Source organism: Thamnophis elegans, chromosome 14 (assembly GCF_009769535.1).
Source record: "Thamnophis elegans isolate rThaEle1 chromosome 14, rThaEle1.pri, whole genome shotgun sequence".
Taxonomy (NCBI): Eukaryota; Metazoa; Chordata; class Lepidosauria; order Squamata; family Colubridae; genus Thamnophis; species Thamnophis elegans.
Window position 1 is genome coordinate 41,445,568 of NC_045554.1, and position 14,432 is coordinate 41,459,999.

General features: G+C 44.1%; 1 protein-coding gene across 3 annotated transcripts in view; it reads left to right on the top strand.

Annotated features, from left to right (window-relative positions):
• LONP2 (lon peptidase 2, peroxisomal) overlaps nucleotides 1-14,432 on the top strand; it is a 187,824-nt gene that overhangs the window by 14,496 nt on the left and 158,896 nt on the right. For all 3 annotated transcript variants that reach the window (XR_004256476.1, XM_032230666.1, XM_032230664.1), the window contains exon 8: nucleotides 5,928-6,069. Coding sequence is in view for 2 of the 3 variants with exons in the window: in XM_032230666.1 (XP_032086557.1) it covers nucleotides 5,928-6,069 (142 nt within the window). In the remaining variant the exon portion in view is untranslated. The remainder of the gene's footprint in view (nucleotides 1-5,927; nucleotides 6,070-14,432) is intronic.

The following is a 14,432-nucleotide window of genomic DNA, read 5'->3' on the forward strand; positions in this document are numbered from 1 at the left end:
CCCTCTTCTTTGCCTTTTAATTTATCTTCCTTTTTCGCTTTGTAAAGTGTTATATGAAGCTGTTGTGAAGCTGCCCACCAGCTCATCAAGTGAAAATAAATCAGAAGTGTGACAAGGGACATTCCCGTGACATCCGTTACACAGATAGGATTCTGTCAGTCATTGTCATTCTGTCAGAATTGTCTGATTGTCGCGTGCACCGGCTTTCCACTGCTTAACGGATTCCCCCCCCCCCCCAGAGAAATGTTGTTTTAGTTGGGACAGATTGGCTGAGTTCAGATTTGAATCAGCTCAGCCAGAATTCTGTTTTTGTTTAATTCCATTTCAGCGTCTGTGACAGCCGAAGCATTGTCAGTGAGAATCTGTGCCTTTATGCCTTCTCTTCATTTGTCATCTCGGGCTCTTCAACAAACCAGGGCTTAAAACACGGCTCCCAATGAAAACACTTTCATTTTTAACTCTCTCTATATAAGTGGTCCTTGACTTACATGGCCCAAAATTTTTGATGCTAGGCGAGGCAGTTGTTGAGTGAGTTTTGCCCCTTTTTACAATCTTTCTTGCCTCAGCTGTGAAGTGCAACTGCCTGTTGTTAGTTAACCAATTTCATTTTTGTACAATGAGGACAAGGACTATACTTCTAGGGACATGGTTGTTAAGTGAATTTGGCTTCCCCATTGACTTTGTCAGAAGGTTGCAAAGGGGGAATCACGGGACACAGCAACCGTCATAAATATGAAGCAGTTGCTAAGCACCTGAATTTTGGGTTCCACCACAAAACCGCGGTAGACTAAAGCGCGCTCGACGAAAGCGCGTACGTGACGTCATCACAGCGCGACGAAAACAGCACGCTGTGAGCGGGAAACTTAAAAATAACGCGAAAACCTTACCCTAACCCCCCCAAACCTAACCCTAAACCTAACCCTAAGCCTAACCCTTAACCTAACCCTAAACCTAACCCTATACCTAACCCTTAACCTAACGCTAAACCTAACCCTAACGCTTAACGTAACCCTAAACCTAACCCTAACCCTTAACCTAATCCTTACCCTAACCCTAAACCTAACCCTTACCTTTATGTGAATCGGCTTGTTGTAAAAGCGCTTTTTAAAGCGCCCTTTTTTTTCCGCGGTCGTATTTGTCGCGCTGCTGATGACGTCAGGTACGCGCTTTAATCGGGCGCGCTTTAGTGGACCGCGGTTTTGACGGGTCACAGAATTTTGATCACGTGGCCCTGGGGATGCTGCAAAGGTCGTAAGTGTGAAACGAGGTCGTAAGTCACTTTTTTCAGCGCTAAGCGAACTATCGTAAGTCAAGCAATACCTGAGGTGTCTTCACTTTTATTCTTTTCTCTTTTTCACGAGACAGAAATTAGACGAACGTGTTTCCAGCCCTTATTTAAAAGAAAACATCTAAGAAGGATCCTTATATTTTCTTGGAGCTATCCGGTACAGATAGTCCTCAACTTACAATGATTCATTTAGCGACCATTCAAAGTTGCAGTGGCACTGGAGAAAGTGACACGACCGTTTTTCCAAACTTACGACCATTGCAGCATCCCCATGGGCACGCGATTCAAATCCAGACCCTTGGCAACCGAGTCACAGTTATGACGGCTGCAGCATTGCAGGCTTATGTGATTCCCTTTTGTGACAAGTCAAGTCAACGGGGAAACCAGACTCACTTAACAACTATGTCACTAGCTGAATAACTGGAGCGATGCACTTAACGGCCGTGGTAAGAAAAGTCGTAAAATGGGGCAAGAATCACTGGCCCAGTGTTTCACTTAGCAGCAGAAAAGCTTGGGCTCCATTGTGGCCATAAGTCAAGGACTACCTGCATTTTTTATTCCTGGCAAATAAATAAAGAGTCGAAACCTCACAGATTACCTAGCTCGATTCTGTGCAGGCTAAGTTCGCGTGAAAAGGCTCCCCTCCTGTGAAAACAGATATTAAATGGTTTTGCCCCGAGCTTAGAAAGTTTCTTATTGTTTATCCCTCCAAAACAACAACACATCTTTATTAAATTCCTCCAGTCGCGCTGGAGAGACGGTGGAAATCTCAGGCTTGGATCCCGTCTGGGAGAAGTTTGAGGTTGGTTCTGTTTTGTGTTTTGGTCCCGGGGGAGGCAGCTAACCCGGAGGCTTTGTCCTTGCCACTAGCCAAGCCAGTGCCAGGCCAAGGAAAAGAAAAGGGCTCTCTTATTGTCTGCATTCTTTCGGTCTAATAATAGACCTCCAGGGTTAGGGACTTGTTTGTATGGACTCTCTGGACACGCCCTCCGAGCCTCTTGGGCAGGCTGCTCGGATGCCACAGATGGGGAAAAACATCTCACAGGAGAACATAAACAAGTCTTTGGAGAATTATTTTTCCTATTCCATGCGGGAGAAAAGTGTTTAATCTGTCTCACTAAGTGGTACAAATGCAGAAGCAACAAGAGATTCGTTCTCTCTTTCTCTTTCTCTCTTTCTCACTCTCTCTCTTTCTCTCTGTCTCTGTTTCTCTCTGTTTCTCTCTCTCTCTGTTTCTCACTCTCTGTCTCTGTCTCTCTTCTCACTCTCTGTTCCTCTGTGTTTCTCTCTGTGTGTCTGTCTCTCTGTTTCTCTCTCTCTGTCTCTGTCTCTCTTCTCACTCACTCTGTTTCTCTGTGTTTCTCTCTGTTTCTCTTTGTGTGTCTGTCTCTGTTTCTCTCCATCTCTGTTTCTGTCTCTCTTTCTTTCTTCTCTCTCTGTCTCTGTTTCTCTCTCTGTTTTTCTCTCCTTCTGTTTCTCTGTCTCTGTCGGTCTGCCTATCTTCTCTCTCTCTCTCGCTCTGTGTTTCTTTGTTACTCTGTGTCTATCTCTGTTTCTCTCTGTCTCTGTTTTTTCTCTGTCCGTTTCTCTCTCTGTCTCTCTGTTTCTGTCTCTGTTTCTCTGTCTCTGTTTCTCTCTGTCTCTCTCTTTATTTTTTCTCTGTCTCTGTTTCTCACTCTCTCTCTTTATTTCTCTCTGTTTCTCTCTTTCTCACTCTTGTTTCTCTCTCTCTCTCTCTCTCTCTCTCTCTCTCTCTCTCTCTCTTTCTCATTCTGTTTTCCTCCCCCCCCCTTCTACTGGGGTGGAGTTTGGCTTATATCCTGCCCTCTGACATCATTTAGGTCCTGGGAAGGAGACTGGCAAAACATTCCTTCCACAGCTGGATTTTATTAGCCACACCATTATATAACACAACATTTTCTCCATCATTTTGAAAGTTACACAGGGGTGTGTAATCATCCGCCACTTTACTTGATTTATATCTTGTGTGTGAGATTTAGTTGCAGGAAATTCATGAACTCTGCTAAGGTTTCACTACGTGAAGTTACCGGGTATTTTTAGTGATAATATCATAAATTGCAAGTAAGAATAAGTCACTCTATGCACATGCACACATATACACAAACAATTTTTATTATAAATTTTAAAAAAAACATTCTTGTCCCAAAGTCTAAGAAGATACTGAATTTAACTCTGCTACAATAAAATATGATTTATCATCAGACTTTAATATAACCCATCTTATATCCAGGCCTGTTCTCCAGCTGCCAATTTTTTTTTCTTGATTCAGATTTGAGCTGGTCCTCTTATTGTTTAATCAAACTAACAATGTCAAGAAAATCTGTAGCACCATCAGTTCGCATTCAAAAGCACACACAAATAGGTTTGAATGTCCAGCTTTGCCCGCACTTAGAAATGTTGGGCAGAAACGGATAGTTAACCCTAAAAATTAAAGGAAAAGAAGATTCGGACTATTTCATAACATGGGAACTATTCTATAAATGGTTAAATGACAGATGTTGAGGTTAGAGGAGCGGAATTAGGTGAAATATGGTTTATAGGAGAAAGAAAAACAGAAGAGTAAATACTTTTGATGGTTATATAATCAATAGTATAATGGAAGATAATTATGTTATATGATTGATGTTATCACATAGTTGTCTATATATTACAGCATATTTGTGTGTGTGTGTGTGTGTGTGTGTGTGTGTGTGTATGCAGGTCTTGGTGTATTTTCCCGTGTAAGATTGAGAATATCTTAGCGATGTTTCGATGAGGTCCCACTCGCCATCTTCAGGCTGGTGCCTTCAGCTTTGTGCTTGTGCGAGCAAAGCGTGATCGGAGCTGCCGTCTTTCTATAAATATTGGAGGATGTATGTGGAGTGTTGGCTTTGTTGCTGTAAGCAGGTTGGTTGGCTATGTTGTTACATCTTGAATAGTTGATGGAGTTGATGTAACAACACAGCCAACCAACCCGCTTACAGCAACAAAGCCAACACTCCACACACCCCCACCAATATTTATAGAAAGACAGCAGCTCCGATCACGCTTTGCTCGCACAAGCACAAAGCTGAAGGCACCAGCCTGAAGATGGCGAGTGGGACCTCGTCGAAACGTCGCCAAGATACTCCAAATCTTACACGGGAAAAGACCCGAATACACCAAGACCTGCATACCTGTACCCATGAAAATCTACGAAAACATACACACATGCACACACAATGATGGTGACAATGATGATGTTTGTTTGCTTCTTTGTATGCTTGTATGTTAACTCCTTTGACACCTAGAGACAACACTGCTTAACATAGAAAGGAAATGTATGTTATAAAACAATGAAAATATTTTTAAAAAGAAAAGAAATGATTGGTCATTTCACAAAGATGCCTAAGAGACTCTTTGCTGAGAGACTCTTGAGATCTTGAAAAGCTACCGTCAAGCAGATAAACCTGGACAATTGATCCGATTCTCTAAGATACGTTTTCATAGCTCTGATCATAACCATTACTTCATTTGTATCGTGACCCCTCAAAACCGTGCTCGACTAAACTGCACCCGATTAAACCGCGTCGCTGACGTCATCAACAGGGTTAGGTTTAGGGTTAGCTTTAGGGTTAGGTTTAGGGTTAGGTTAAGGGTTAGGGTTAGGGTTAGGGTTAGGTTAAGGGTTAGGGTTAGGGTTAGGGTTAGGTTAAGGGTTAGGGTTAGGGTTAGGGTTAGGTTTAGGGTTAGGTTAAGGGTTAGGGTTAGGTTTAGGGTTAGGTTAAGGGTTAGGGTTAGGGTTAGGTTAAGGGTTAGGGTTAGGTTTAGGGTTAGGTTAAGGGTTAGGATTAGGTTTAGGGTTAGGTTAAGGGTTAGATTAAGGGTTAGGTTTAGGGGGTTAGGTTTAGGTTTAGGGGTTAATTTTAGGTTTAGGGTTTACAGCGTGCTTCTGTCTCCGCGCTATTGTTGCCCTATTGATGACGTCAGCGACGTGGTTTAGTCGGACGCAGTTTAGTCGAGCGCGGTTTTGTGGTGGAACCCATTTGCATAAGTTGTTTTCAGGATCACAATGCATTCCATGTATTTTTGTCCTTCCGTGCAATTTCTCACTCCTGCTGATGTGCTTGAGTAACTTGTGGTTGAAACCTTTATTAATTTTTAACAAAGCATAAAATACGAAAATATATTTAAAAAAATAAAGGTAAAATGGGAGAGGGAAAGAGAAGAGAAGAAAGGCTAGAGGGGGAAAGAAAAGCGGGGGGGGGAAAGCATTGACTTCCAGACTTCCTTTTGGTGAAGAACATGGTAACATAAAACCTCAACTTTTTACTTCTATATAATAGCATATCCTAGCCATTTCTGTAACACCAAACCTCTTTAATCGGCAAAACCCAAAATCAAAGCTCCATTTCCCCCCCACACACCTCGAGCACAAAGTCCAGAAGTGGTTTCCAAGTGGAAAAAAAAATTCATTGCGTTCTTTTCTTTAATCAAAACAGTCACTTTAGTCACTCTGCTGAACTCCATCAACTTCGGCAGCCATCCGTCCATTGTGGGAGGGTCTTCGCGCATCACTTGAGCCGTGCTCGCATCTTCAGTTTTTCGATGCTCTCATTGCCTTGCGTTTCAACCTTCCCATTTTGTCCCTTTTTACCAGGCGCACGTACGTTGGCAGCATGCCTGGCCGTATCATCAACGGCTTGAAGACTGCTGGAGTCAACAACCCGGTCTTCCTCCTGGATGAGGTGGACAAGCTTGGGAAGAGCTTGCAAGGCGATCCCGCAGCTGCGTTACTTGAGGTAGAAAATTGGGGGTGCCTTCTGACAAACAAGGACTGGACCCTGGATTCTCACCTCATGCGCTCCAGATGGGTTGAGGCCTTCATCCCAACGTTGTCAGCCAAAGTTCTGGAAGCTGCACGCCCATCATATCTGGAATACACTAGAACAGGGGTGTCAAACTTGGTTTCATTGAGGACCGCTTCAGGGTTGTGTTTGACCTGGGGGTGGGCTTTGTGGCCATGCTGGGCGTGACCAGCTCAACGTCAGGGGCACCTGTGATGGCCCGAGCGCTCTGCCAATAGCAATAGCAGTTAGCAGTTATACACTGCATCATAGGGCTTTCAGCCCTCTCTAAGCGGTTTACAGAGCCAGCATATTGCCCCCAACAATCCGGGTCCTCATTTCACCCACCTCGGAAGGATGGAAGGCTGAGTAAACCTTGAACCGGTGAGATTTGAACCGCTGAACTGCAGATAACAGTCAGCTGAAGTGGCCGGCAGTGCTGCACCCTAACCACTGCCGCCACCTCGGCTCTTGCAACGAAAACGATTTCGGCTGCGATGGCCTCCTGCAACCCTCTGCCAACGAAAACGTTTTCGCTGGCAGACGCACTGCAGGCTGGTCCTTCGCTGTTTCCTGGGTGGCCCCGCAGGCCAGATCAAAGCACCCCGCAGGTGTTGGGATGCTCCACCTCCCGCCGGCCAGCTGGTTTTTGCGCGCCAGGGGTGGGTTCCAGCTGGCACTACTGCCAATTTGCTCATGTGCACGATGCACATGCGTATGTGCTTGATATGTGCTTTGTGCGCAGGTGCCGTGCAATTAAAATTATTCCGCACATGGCGCAGAACTGAAAAACAAGATGACGGCGCCAACCGGGGAACCGGTTCAGGGGCGTGGCAGGCCTGGGTCGCTGCCGGTTCCAGCAACCCAGGCTGCCAAGCCAATACCGGTTTGGCTGAACCGGTCAAAACTGGTAAGAACTGGTAGGAGCCCATGCATGTTTATGCGCGTGTGCGCAACTTTAAGTTTGGGCATGTGCGTGCATGCTCATTTTGGGCACTTGATGTCTAAAAGGTTTGCCATAACTGCTCCATACCATTTCAAACAAATAAATGGTTTCCCCATTTCTTCTCCAAAACCTCCAATAATTTATTTTTTAAAACTTTTAGCCACTGGGTAGAGAAGATGTGACATAGATTTTCTGACAGATGTTTGAGGTATATTTCACCTCTGAAGGAAAACACAACATAAAGAATATTACATTGTGGATACTTGATGTCTGTTTCGATTCTCAGGACAGGAGGATCTCTGGTTTATCCTCAAACTGTTAAATCAGGGAGTGGTTAGCTTTTTGAAGTGAAATGAACAGCATGCTGGTTTCAGTCCATCAATCAATTTTAGCAGAATATCCCCGCTTGCATCCATATTGGCTTTCTGTGGTAGAGGAATGAAACTGGAGACCGTTTATAATTATTTTCTAAAAAAAAAAAAGGTTCAATTAAGTTAATATAGGAGAACATGCTAAGAATGATAGCTATTTGGGACTAGAAGCTCATGATAGTAAGCACTTAAGCACATGGGATTAATATTCTTTAAGGGTAGGCATTTTTATTTTTAACAGGAATAGAAAGGGAGAACGTATCAGCAGCATTGGTGAAATAGCAAGTATTTTGTGCTAGGCAAAATTATTAGTCACTTGTCATTAGATTTTTTTTCTTCTTCTTCATGAAATACCGTATTTTCCAGAGTATAAGACGGACCTTTTTCTCCTCAAAAAGAGGGTGAAAATCTGGATGCATCTTATACACTGAATACAGCATTTTTGGTCTACCGAAACCCCGCCCCCTTTGCAAAAATGGACGTGCAGAGGGTTTAGGAGGCTTGCAAAGTGCTCCTGTGGGCTGGGGAGGACAAAAATGAGCAAAAAATGGACCGCTTTTGCTCATTTTTGTGCCCCCCATCCCCAGGAGCACTCTACAAGCTTCCCAAAGCTTGCCCTTTATTTTGCAAAAATAGTCCATTTTTGCAAACAACAGGCTGTTTTTTGCTCGTTTTTGTCCCCCCCTCCCAAAGCACTGCATGGCCCCCCCCTTTTTTTTCTTGCAAAAAACGAGGCGTGTAGAAGGTTTGGGAGGCCTGCAGAGTGCAAAAACTTTTTTTTTTTTTAAAATGGTGCGTCTTATACTCCCGTGCGTCTTATAATCCGAAAAATACGGTACTTCTCAAGTACTGCAATCCCATCCTATTAGAAAACCATTGTTTTCACTTGGAAACAAGATGGATGGCTTGCTGCAACTTGGCATTGCTACGGTGTTAAGAATGGTTATAATCAGGCGTAAAAAGGCATTCTGTTTACTTTCTCAGTGTGTCATGTCACGAAGGCTCCCTCTGTTGGGACAAGAAATTTAGAGAGGATTATTAGTCACTGGTGGCTAAATCAAAGAGATTCTACATCTGGGTCTTTTATATGGTTTGAAGTAGATTGCTAACATCTCTGACTCCCAGTTGTTAAACAGTGTCTGCAGCAAATGTTTTATCCCATTTTTATATAGTGCTGAAATTTATTTTTCAAAAAAAAACAACAAAAACCTTGTGGCGGGTGTGGATAACCAGGATTTTATTGGTGTGGGGAAGAATTGTGGTTGCTGCGCATTTCATTTTGGCTTTCAAAGCAAATTCCCAAGCTGGTAATTTGTTCTGAGTAATTCTCAGTAAACAGATGTTTGCATTATGCTCTTGATTTGCGGGTCGCGGGATTATATTAAAAATGAAACTGTAGCCAGCTCACCCCTGTTTTATAGGGGCCATCCCTAGATTAATTTATTCCATATTTCTGAAGGTGCTTAAGATGGTCAAAGCACTTTGCTTTAGTTTAGTTGACTTTATTGTCATTGCACATCGTACGACGAAATTAAATGCCATCTTCAGTGTACATTATAACTATAAAAATAAAAACACAAAGACACATCCTTCACATTCTACACAATTGAATTAAAAAACCCTGACATTGCATTAATATTGCACTATACCGTAGAATTCAATATAGTTACTGCCCTGGGATAGAAGCTGTTTTTCAGCCTATTTATCCTTGTTTTTATTATAGCAATAGCAATAGCAGTTAGACTTATATACCGCTTCATAGGGCTTTCAGCCCTCTCTATGCGGTTTACAGAGTCAGCATATTGCCCCCACAGCCTGGGTCCTCATTTCACCCACCTCGGAAGGATGGAAGGCTGAGTCAACCTTGAGCCGTTGAGATTAGAACTGCTGAACTGCAGATAACAGTCAGCTGAAGTGGCCTGCAGTACTGCACCCTAACCACTGCGCCACCTCGGCTCTTAGGCGCCACCTCGGCTCTTATCCTGTACCGTTTGCCAGATGGTAATAGTTAAAAAAAGGGGGGTGCCCAGGATAGGATGGATCTTTAAGGGTGTTTTGAACTTACGTTTTTTTTAATATTTTTTTTTATTTTTAATTTTCAAAACAAACACAACACATCCTTCTTTACATGCTGTAGAACAGTGTTTTTCAACCTTTTTTGTGCAAAGGCACACTTTTTTCATGAAAAAAATCATGAGGCACACCACCATTAGAAAATGTTAAAAAAAATTAACTCTGTGCCTATATTGACTATATATAAAGTAATTCTCCCACGGCACACCTTACACTATGTCACGGCACACTAGTGTGCCACGGCACAGTGGTTGAAAAACACTGCTGTAGAAAATGTATCAGTCGGTTTTGAACTTTCTTAAGGCAGCAGGAGCTATAAGGCTCTTCCAAAGAGGGGAGGGGGCAACCAATGATCCTCTGGGCAATGACTTTAACCCTCTGGAGTGCTGTCCTATCTGCCACTGTGCAATTGGTCAATCAGACACAGGTACAGTAAGTTAAAATACTCTCTATGGCGCAGCGGTAGAAGGTCATTAGCAGTTTTTTCTTCAGTTGTTTCCTAAGAAGTCTCAGGTAGTGTCATCTCTGCTGGGCCCTTTTGACCAGTGCTGCAATGTGAGTTGCCCCAAGTCAGGTCCTCTTTTATGATAAGACCCAGAAACTTAAAACTGGCTACTTGCTCCACTCGGTCTCCCTTGAAAAGCAAGGGCTGGATGCCTGATCTCGTGGCACGACAAAACCGCGCTCCACTAAAGCGCGCCCGATTAAACCGCGTCGCTGACGTCATCAGCAGAGCGACAACAGCGACCGCGGAGAAAAAAGGGCGCTTTAAATAGCGCTTTGAAAGCAAGCCGATTCACGTTAAGGTAAGGGTTAGGTTTAGGGTTAGGTTAAGGGTTAGCGTTAGGTTTAGCGTTAGGTTAAGGGTTAGATTTAGGGTTAGGTTAAGGGTTAGGTTTAGGGTTAGGTTTAGGGGGGTTAGGTTTAGGGTTAGGGGTTAATTTTAGCTTTAGCGTTCGCAGTGTGTTTTTTTCGTCGCGCTGTGATGACATCAGCTACGCGGTTTCATCGAGCGCGCTTTAGTCGAACGTGGTTTTGAGGTGGAACCGCCTGATCTATTCCTTCTATAGCCCACTATAAGCTCCTTAGTCTTATTGGTGTTAAGGACCAAGTTATTGTCTCCACACCACAAAAGCAACCGGTCTACCTCATCTCGATAGGCAGACTCATCCCACCCACCCCTCCCGGAGAGGAGTCCCACCACTGTTGCATCAACATTATGACTTCCATAAGTCTTTGGCAACCATCTGCACTTATACAGGTGAAGAGATACGTTTGCTTCCTAAATTCCAACACTTAAGTGCTTGGTCACCCATCCTTAGCTATAATATTTCACGAGGCTCCTTAACACACCTGAAGAGTTCAGGAAAATGGGCTTCAATTTGTCTGAATGTGAAATAAATATGTTCTAGCCCAGAGGTCGGCAACCTTAAAGACTCAAAAGAGCCACAAAGATCCTAACCGGAAGTCCCCCGTTCAATTCTGGAGCCGACCGGAAATCTGGTTTCCCCACCATAGAGTCTCCTCCTAGCGCGGCGTCCTTTTTCCGCTACCTATCCTAACCGAAAGCCCTATCAATTGTGGAGTGGACCAGAAAACCCGCCCCTTGCCATAGAGTCTCCTCCTGGCGTGCCCTGCTTCCCCGCCCCTAACCGGAAGCTCCTCTCAAAATTGTGGTGCTGACTGGTGACAGGGAGCCACAGCAGAGGGATGAAAGAGCCACATGCGGCTCCAGAGCCGAGGGTTGCTGTCTCCTGTTCTAGCCGTATGTTGCTGGGGGAAAGGGCTGGTTTTTTTCAACGCGTTGATTGTCTCTGCTTAAGGTCAAGGTGCATTGGTTGCTTGATCAGAGCGGAATGTCTTCTTATTTCCAGTTCTGTTCGTCAACAAGGGAACATTCATTCTATATTTAGATGTCCTCTCTTGAAGGTCAAGAGTGGACAGAAAGGAATCCGAGTGTTTCTTAATGGAGAACATTTGCAGGCAAGAGAAACCGTGCAGAAAATACCGGCCAGCCTCTAAATGTTTGCAGAGATTATCCTGCCTGTGATGGGAATGGGAATTTCGAATGCACAAAAGCTTCTTTTTTCGTCTTATTTTCATGCAACAGACAAACAAACCCACAACAACACTGAGCCTGAAGACGATATTTTATCTTTCCCTTCGTGCTCAGGTGATAACGGATGGCCAATAGCCCCTTGAATCTTGTCGTATTTGAAAACATTCTCTTGACAGTAAAATAAAAGGGGCAGATTTTTACCTTCATGCCCTCTTTATGACTTCTGCAACGCTAAGACTGAAAACCGAACGTCAAGCTAAATAAAACTTAATTTAAGGTTCTTAGAAAAAAAGCAACTTTTTTTCCCTTGGCCGATTTCACTTCTATGCCGCCAAACTCGGTGCAAAGCTTGTGATTCTGTCTTGAATCCTGTGAATGAAAGCTTCGCTCTGCGAAAAAGGAAGCGGCTAGAAATTGTAAATAACTCTTAACATTTCTCTGTGGAGATTCTCAGTCATCCAGGTCATGGTTGTCCCAAAGGTGCTTTTTTTTTTTTTAAATAAAAAGAGAGAGGCAACTGGATTTCCTTCGTTTTTCCTTGAAGACGTTTTGCTTCTCATCCAAGAAGCTTCTTCAGCTCTGATTGGATGGTGGGGAGTCTATAAATATAAATCGTCCGATTTGCCTACCATCCAGTCCGAGCTGAGGAAGCTTCTTGGATGAGAAGTGAAACGTCTTCAAAGAGAAACAAGAAAGTCCAGTTGCCTCTTGGCCCAAAAGCACCTTCGTGACCCGTCAAAACCGCGCCCGACTAAACCGCGCCCGATTAAACCGCGTCGCTGACGTCATCAACAGGGCGACAACAGCGAGCGCGGAGAAAGAAGGGCGCTTTAAATAGCGCTTTGAAAGCAAGCCGATTCAACTTAAGGTAAGGGTTAGGTTTAGGGTTAGCTTTAGGGTTAGCTTTAGGGTTAGGTTAAGGGTTAGGGTTAGGTTAAGGGTTAGGTTTAGGGTTAGGTTAAGGGTTAGGATTAGGTTTAGGGTTAGGTTAAGGGTTAGCTTTAGGGTTAGATTTAGGGTTAGGTTTAGGATTAGGTTTAGGGGGGTTAGGTTTAGGGTTAGGGGTTAATTTTAGGTTTAGGGTTTACAGCGTGCTTCTGTCTCCGCGCTGTTGTCGCCCTGTTGATGACGTCAGTGACGCGGTTTAGTCGAGCGCGGTTTTGTGGTGGAACCAAGCACCTTTGGGTCTTAAGCTTTCTCGATAGCTGGAGGTTAAACTCAGATCTTTGCAATGTAAAAAGTTTGATCAAGTAACTGATTTCTATTACGAAGGCGGGGTAGGAAGAATTTGTCCGGGGTCTTTTCTGTTCTTCTGAATTGCCATGGAACAAACTTCGGATACAGACTGTGATTTGGCTGAAATATTATCTGTCTGGCAGGACTTCTGACCCATCTCTGTTGACTCTCCCTCAACTCCTTCATTGTATTCTATTAATTTTAAAAGTGGTAGTAAGAAAAGCTAATTGAGATGGCTTTCTGTCTTTGGCAACGTGTGTGATGTATAAATTAATTAGCAGCCCTCTTCCAGGCCATAATTCAAGCTGATAAGCAAAAAAGGATGTGTGTTCATTCCATAATGGAAAGGATAAATTATGTTGACAGCAGCGTTGCCCGTCGCTGCTCAGGCATTCGGGACGTTACGTGAGAATTGTTCAGAGCGATATAACATGGCTCGCTTAACACATCTCAAGCCAGAGCTTTCGAGGAGTCGGAAATACGGAAGGGGAAAAGCATGCATTGTAAGAATGCCGGTTGCAGGCTGTGAGTGAAGGGAATTAATACCAAGCAATGAGAAACTGAAGGAACCTCAAAAGGCATAACCATAAGTTTCAATGTGTGTTTCTCTGATGTGGTTTACATACCATGTTTCCCCCCCCAAAAAACCCTGTCTTATATATATATATTTTGCCACCAAAAAAGGCACCAGGTCTTATTTGAACAACTGTGTTGCTTAGCGAGATAAATTTTGGGTTCAGTTGTGGTCGTAAGTCGAGAACTACCTGTAGTTGTATGCTTATGGGCTATAGGAGGCATATTGTTTTAGCAATAGCAATAGCAGTTAGACTTATATACCGCTTCATAGGGCTTTCAGCCCTCTCTAAGCGGTTTACAGAGTCAGCATATTGCCCCCAACAACAATCCGGGTCCTCATTTTACCCACCTCGGAAGGATGGAAGGCTGAGTCAACCCTGAGCCAGTGAGATTTGAACTACCGAACTAGCAGTCAGCTGAAGTAGCCTGCAGTACTGCACTCTAACCACTGCGCCACCTCGGCTCCTTTTTGACCTAGGCATCACCAAATCACGAAGCAGACTCCTCGTCCCGACAAAAAACCCTTTTTATTAAGCTAATGTGAATTCCTCTCATTCACATCCAGCAAAGTCCCGGTAAACAGTCTTTCAAGGATGAATTGACAGCCACAGACCTTATCAGGCTTGGAGAGCTGCCAGGCCGATATCTTCCAAACGCAACACTGTACAAGAAAATATTTGGCAAGGAGGAGTCTCTGAGAGTCACGAACAAATCTTCACACTAATTAAATGAACTAATTGTCTCCTGCAAACTCCACTCCCCTTTCGCTCCTCTTTATTCCCTATGGGAAGGGCCATTCACCGTCCACCTGTACCTTTATTCCCGAGTTGGCCCTTGTTCCTTAACTGTTCCCTTCTCCTGGTAGCTCTGCACATGCGCACACTGGGAACAGGCTCCAGCTGTTCTTCTGCCCCACTGATCTCCGACTCCAAAGGCAGCTGATAATTGCCAGACAGGCCTGGCCTCATCTCTGTCTCCAACACGGAGCCCTCATCAGACCCTACCCCAGACTCCAGGACTGGCCCATGCTCCTCCCCAACCTCCTCACTCTCTGAGT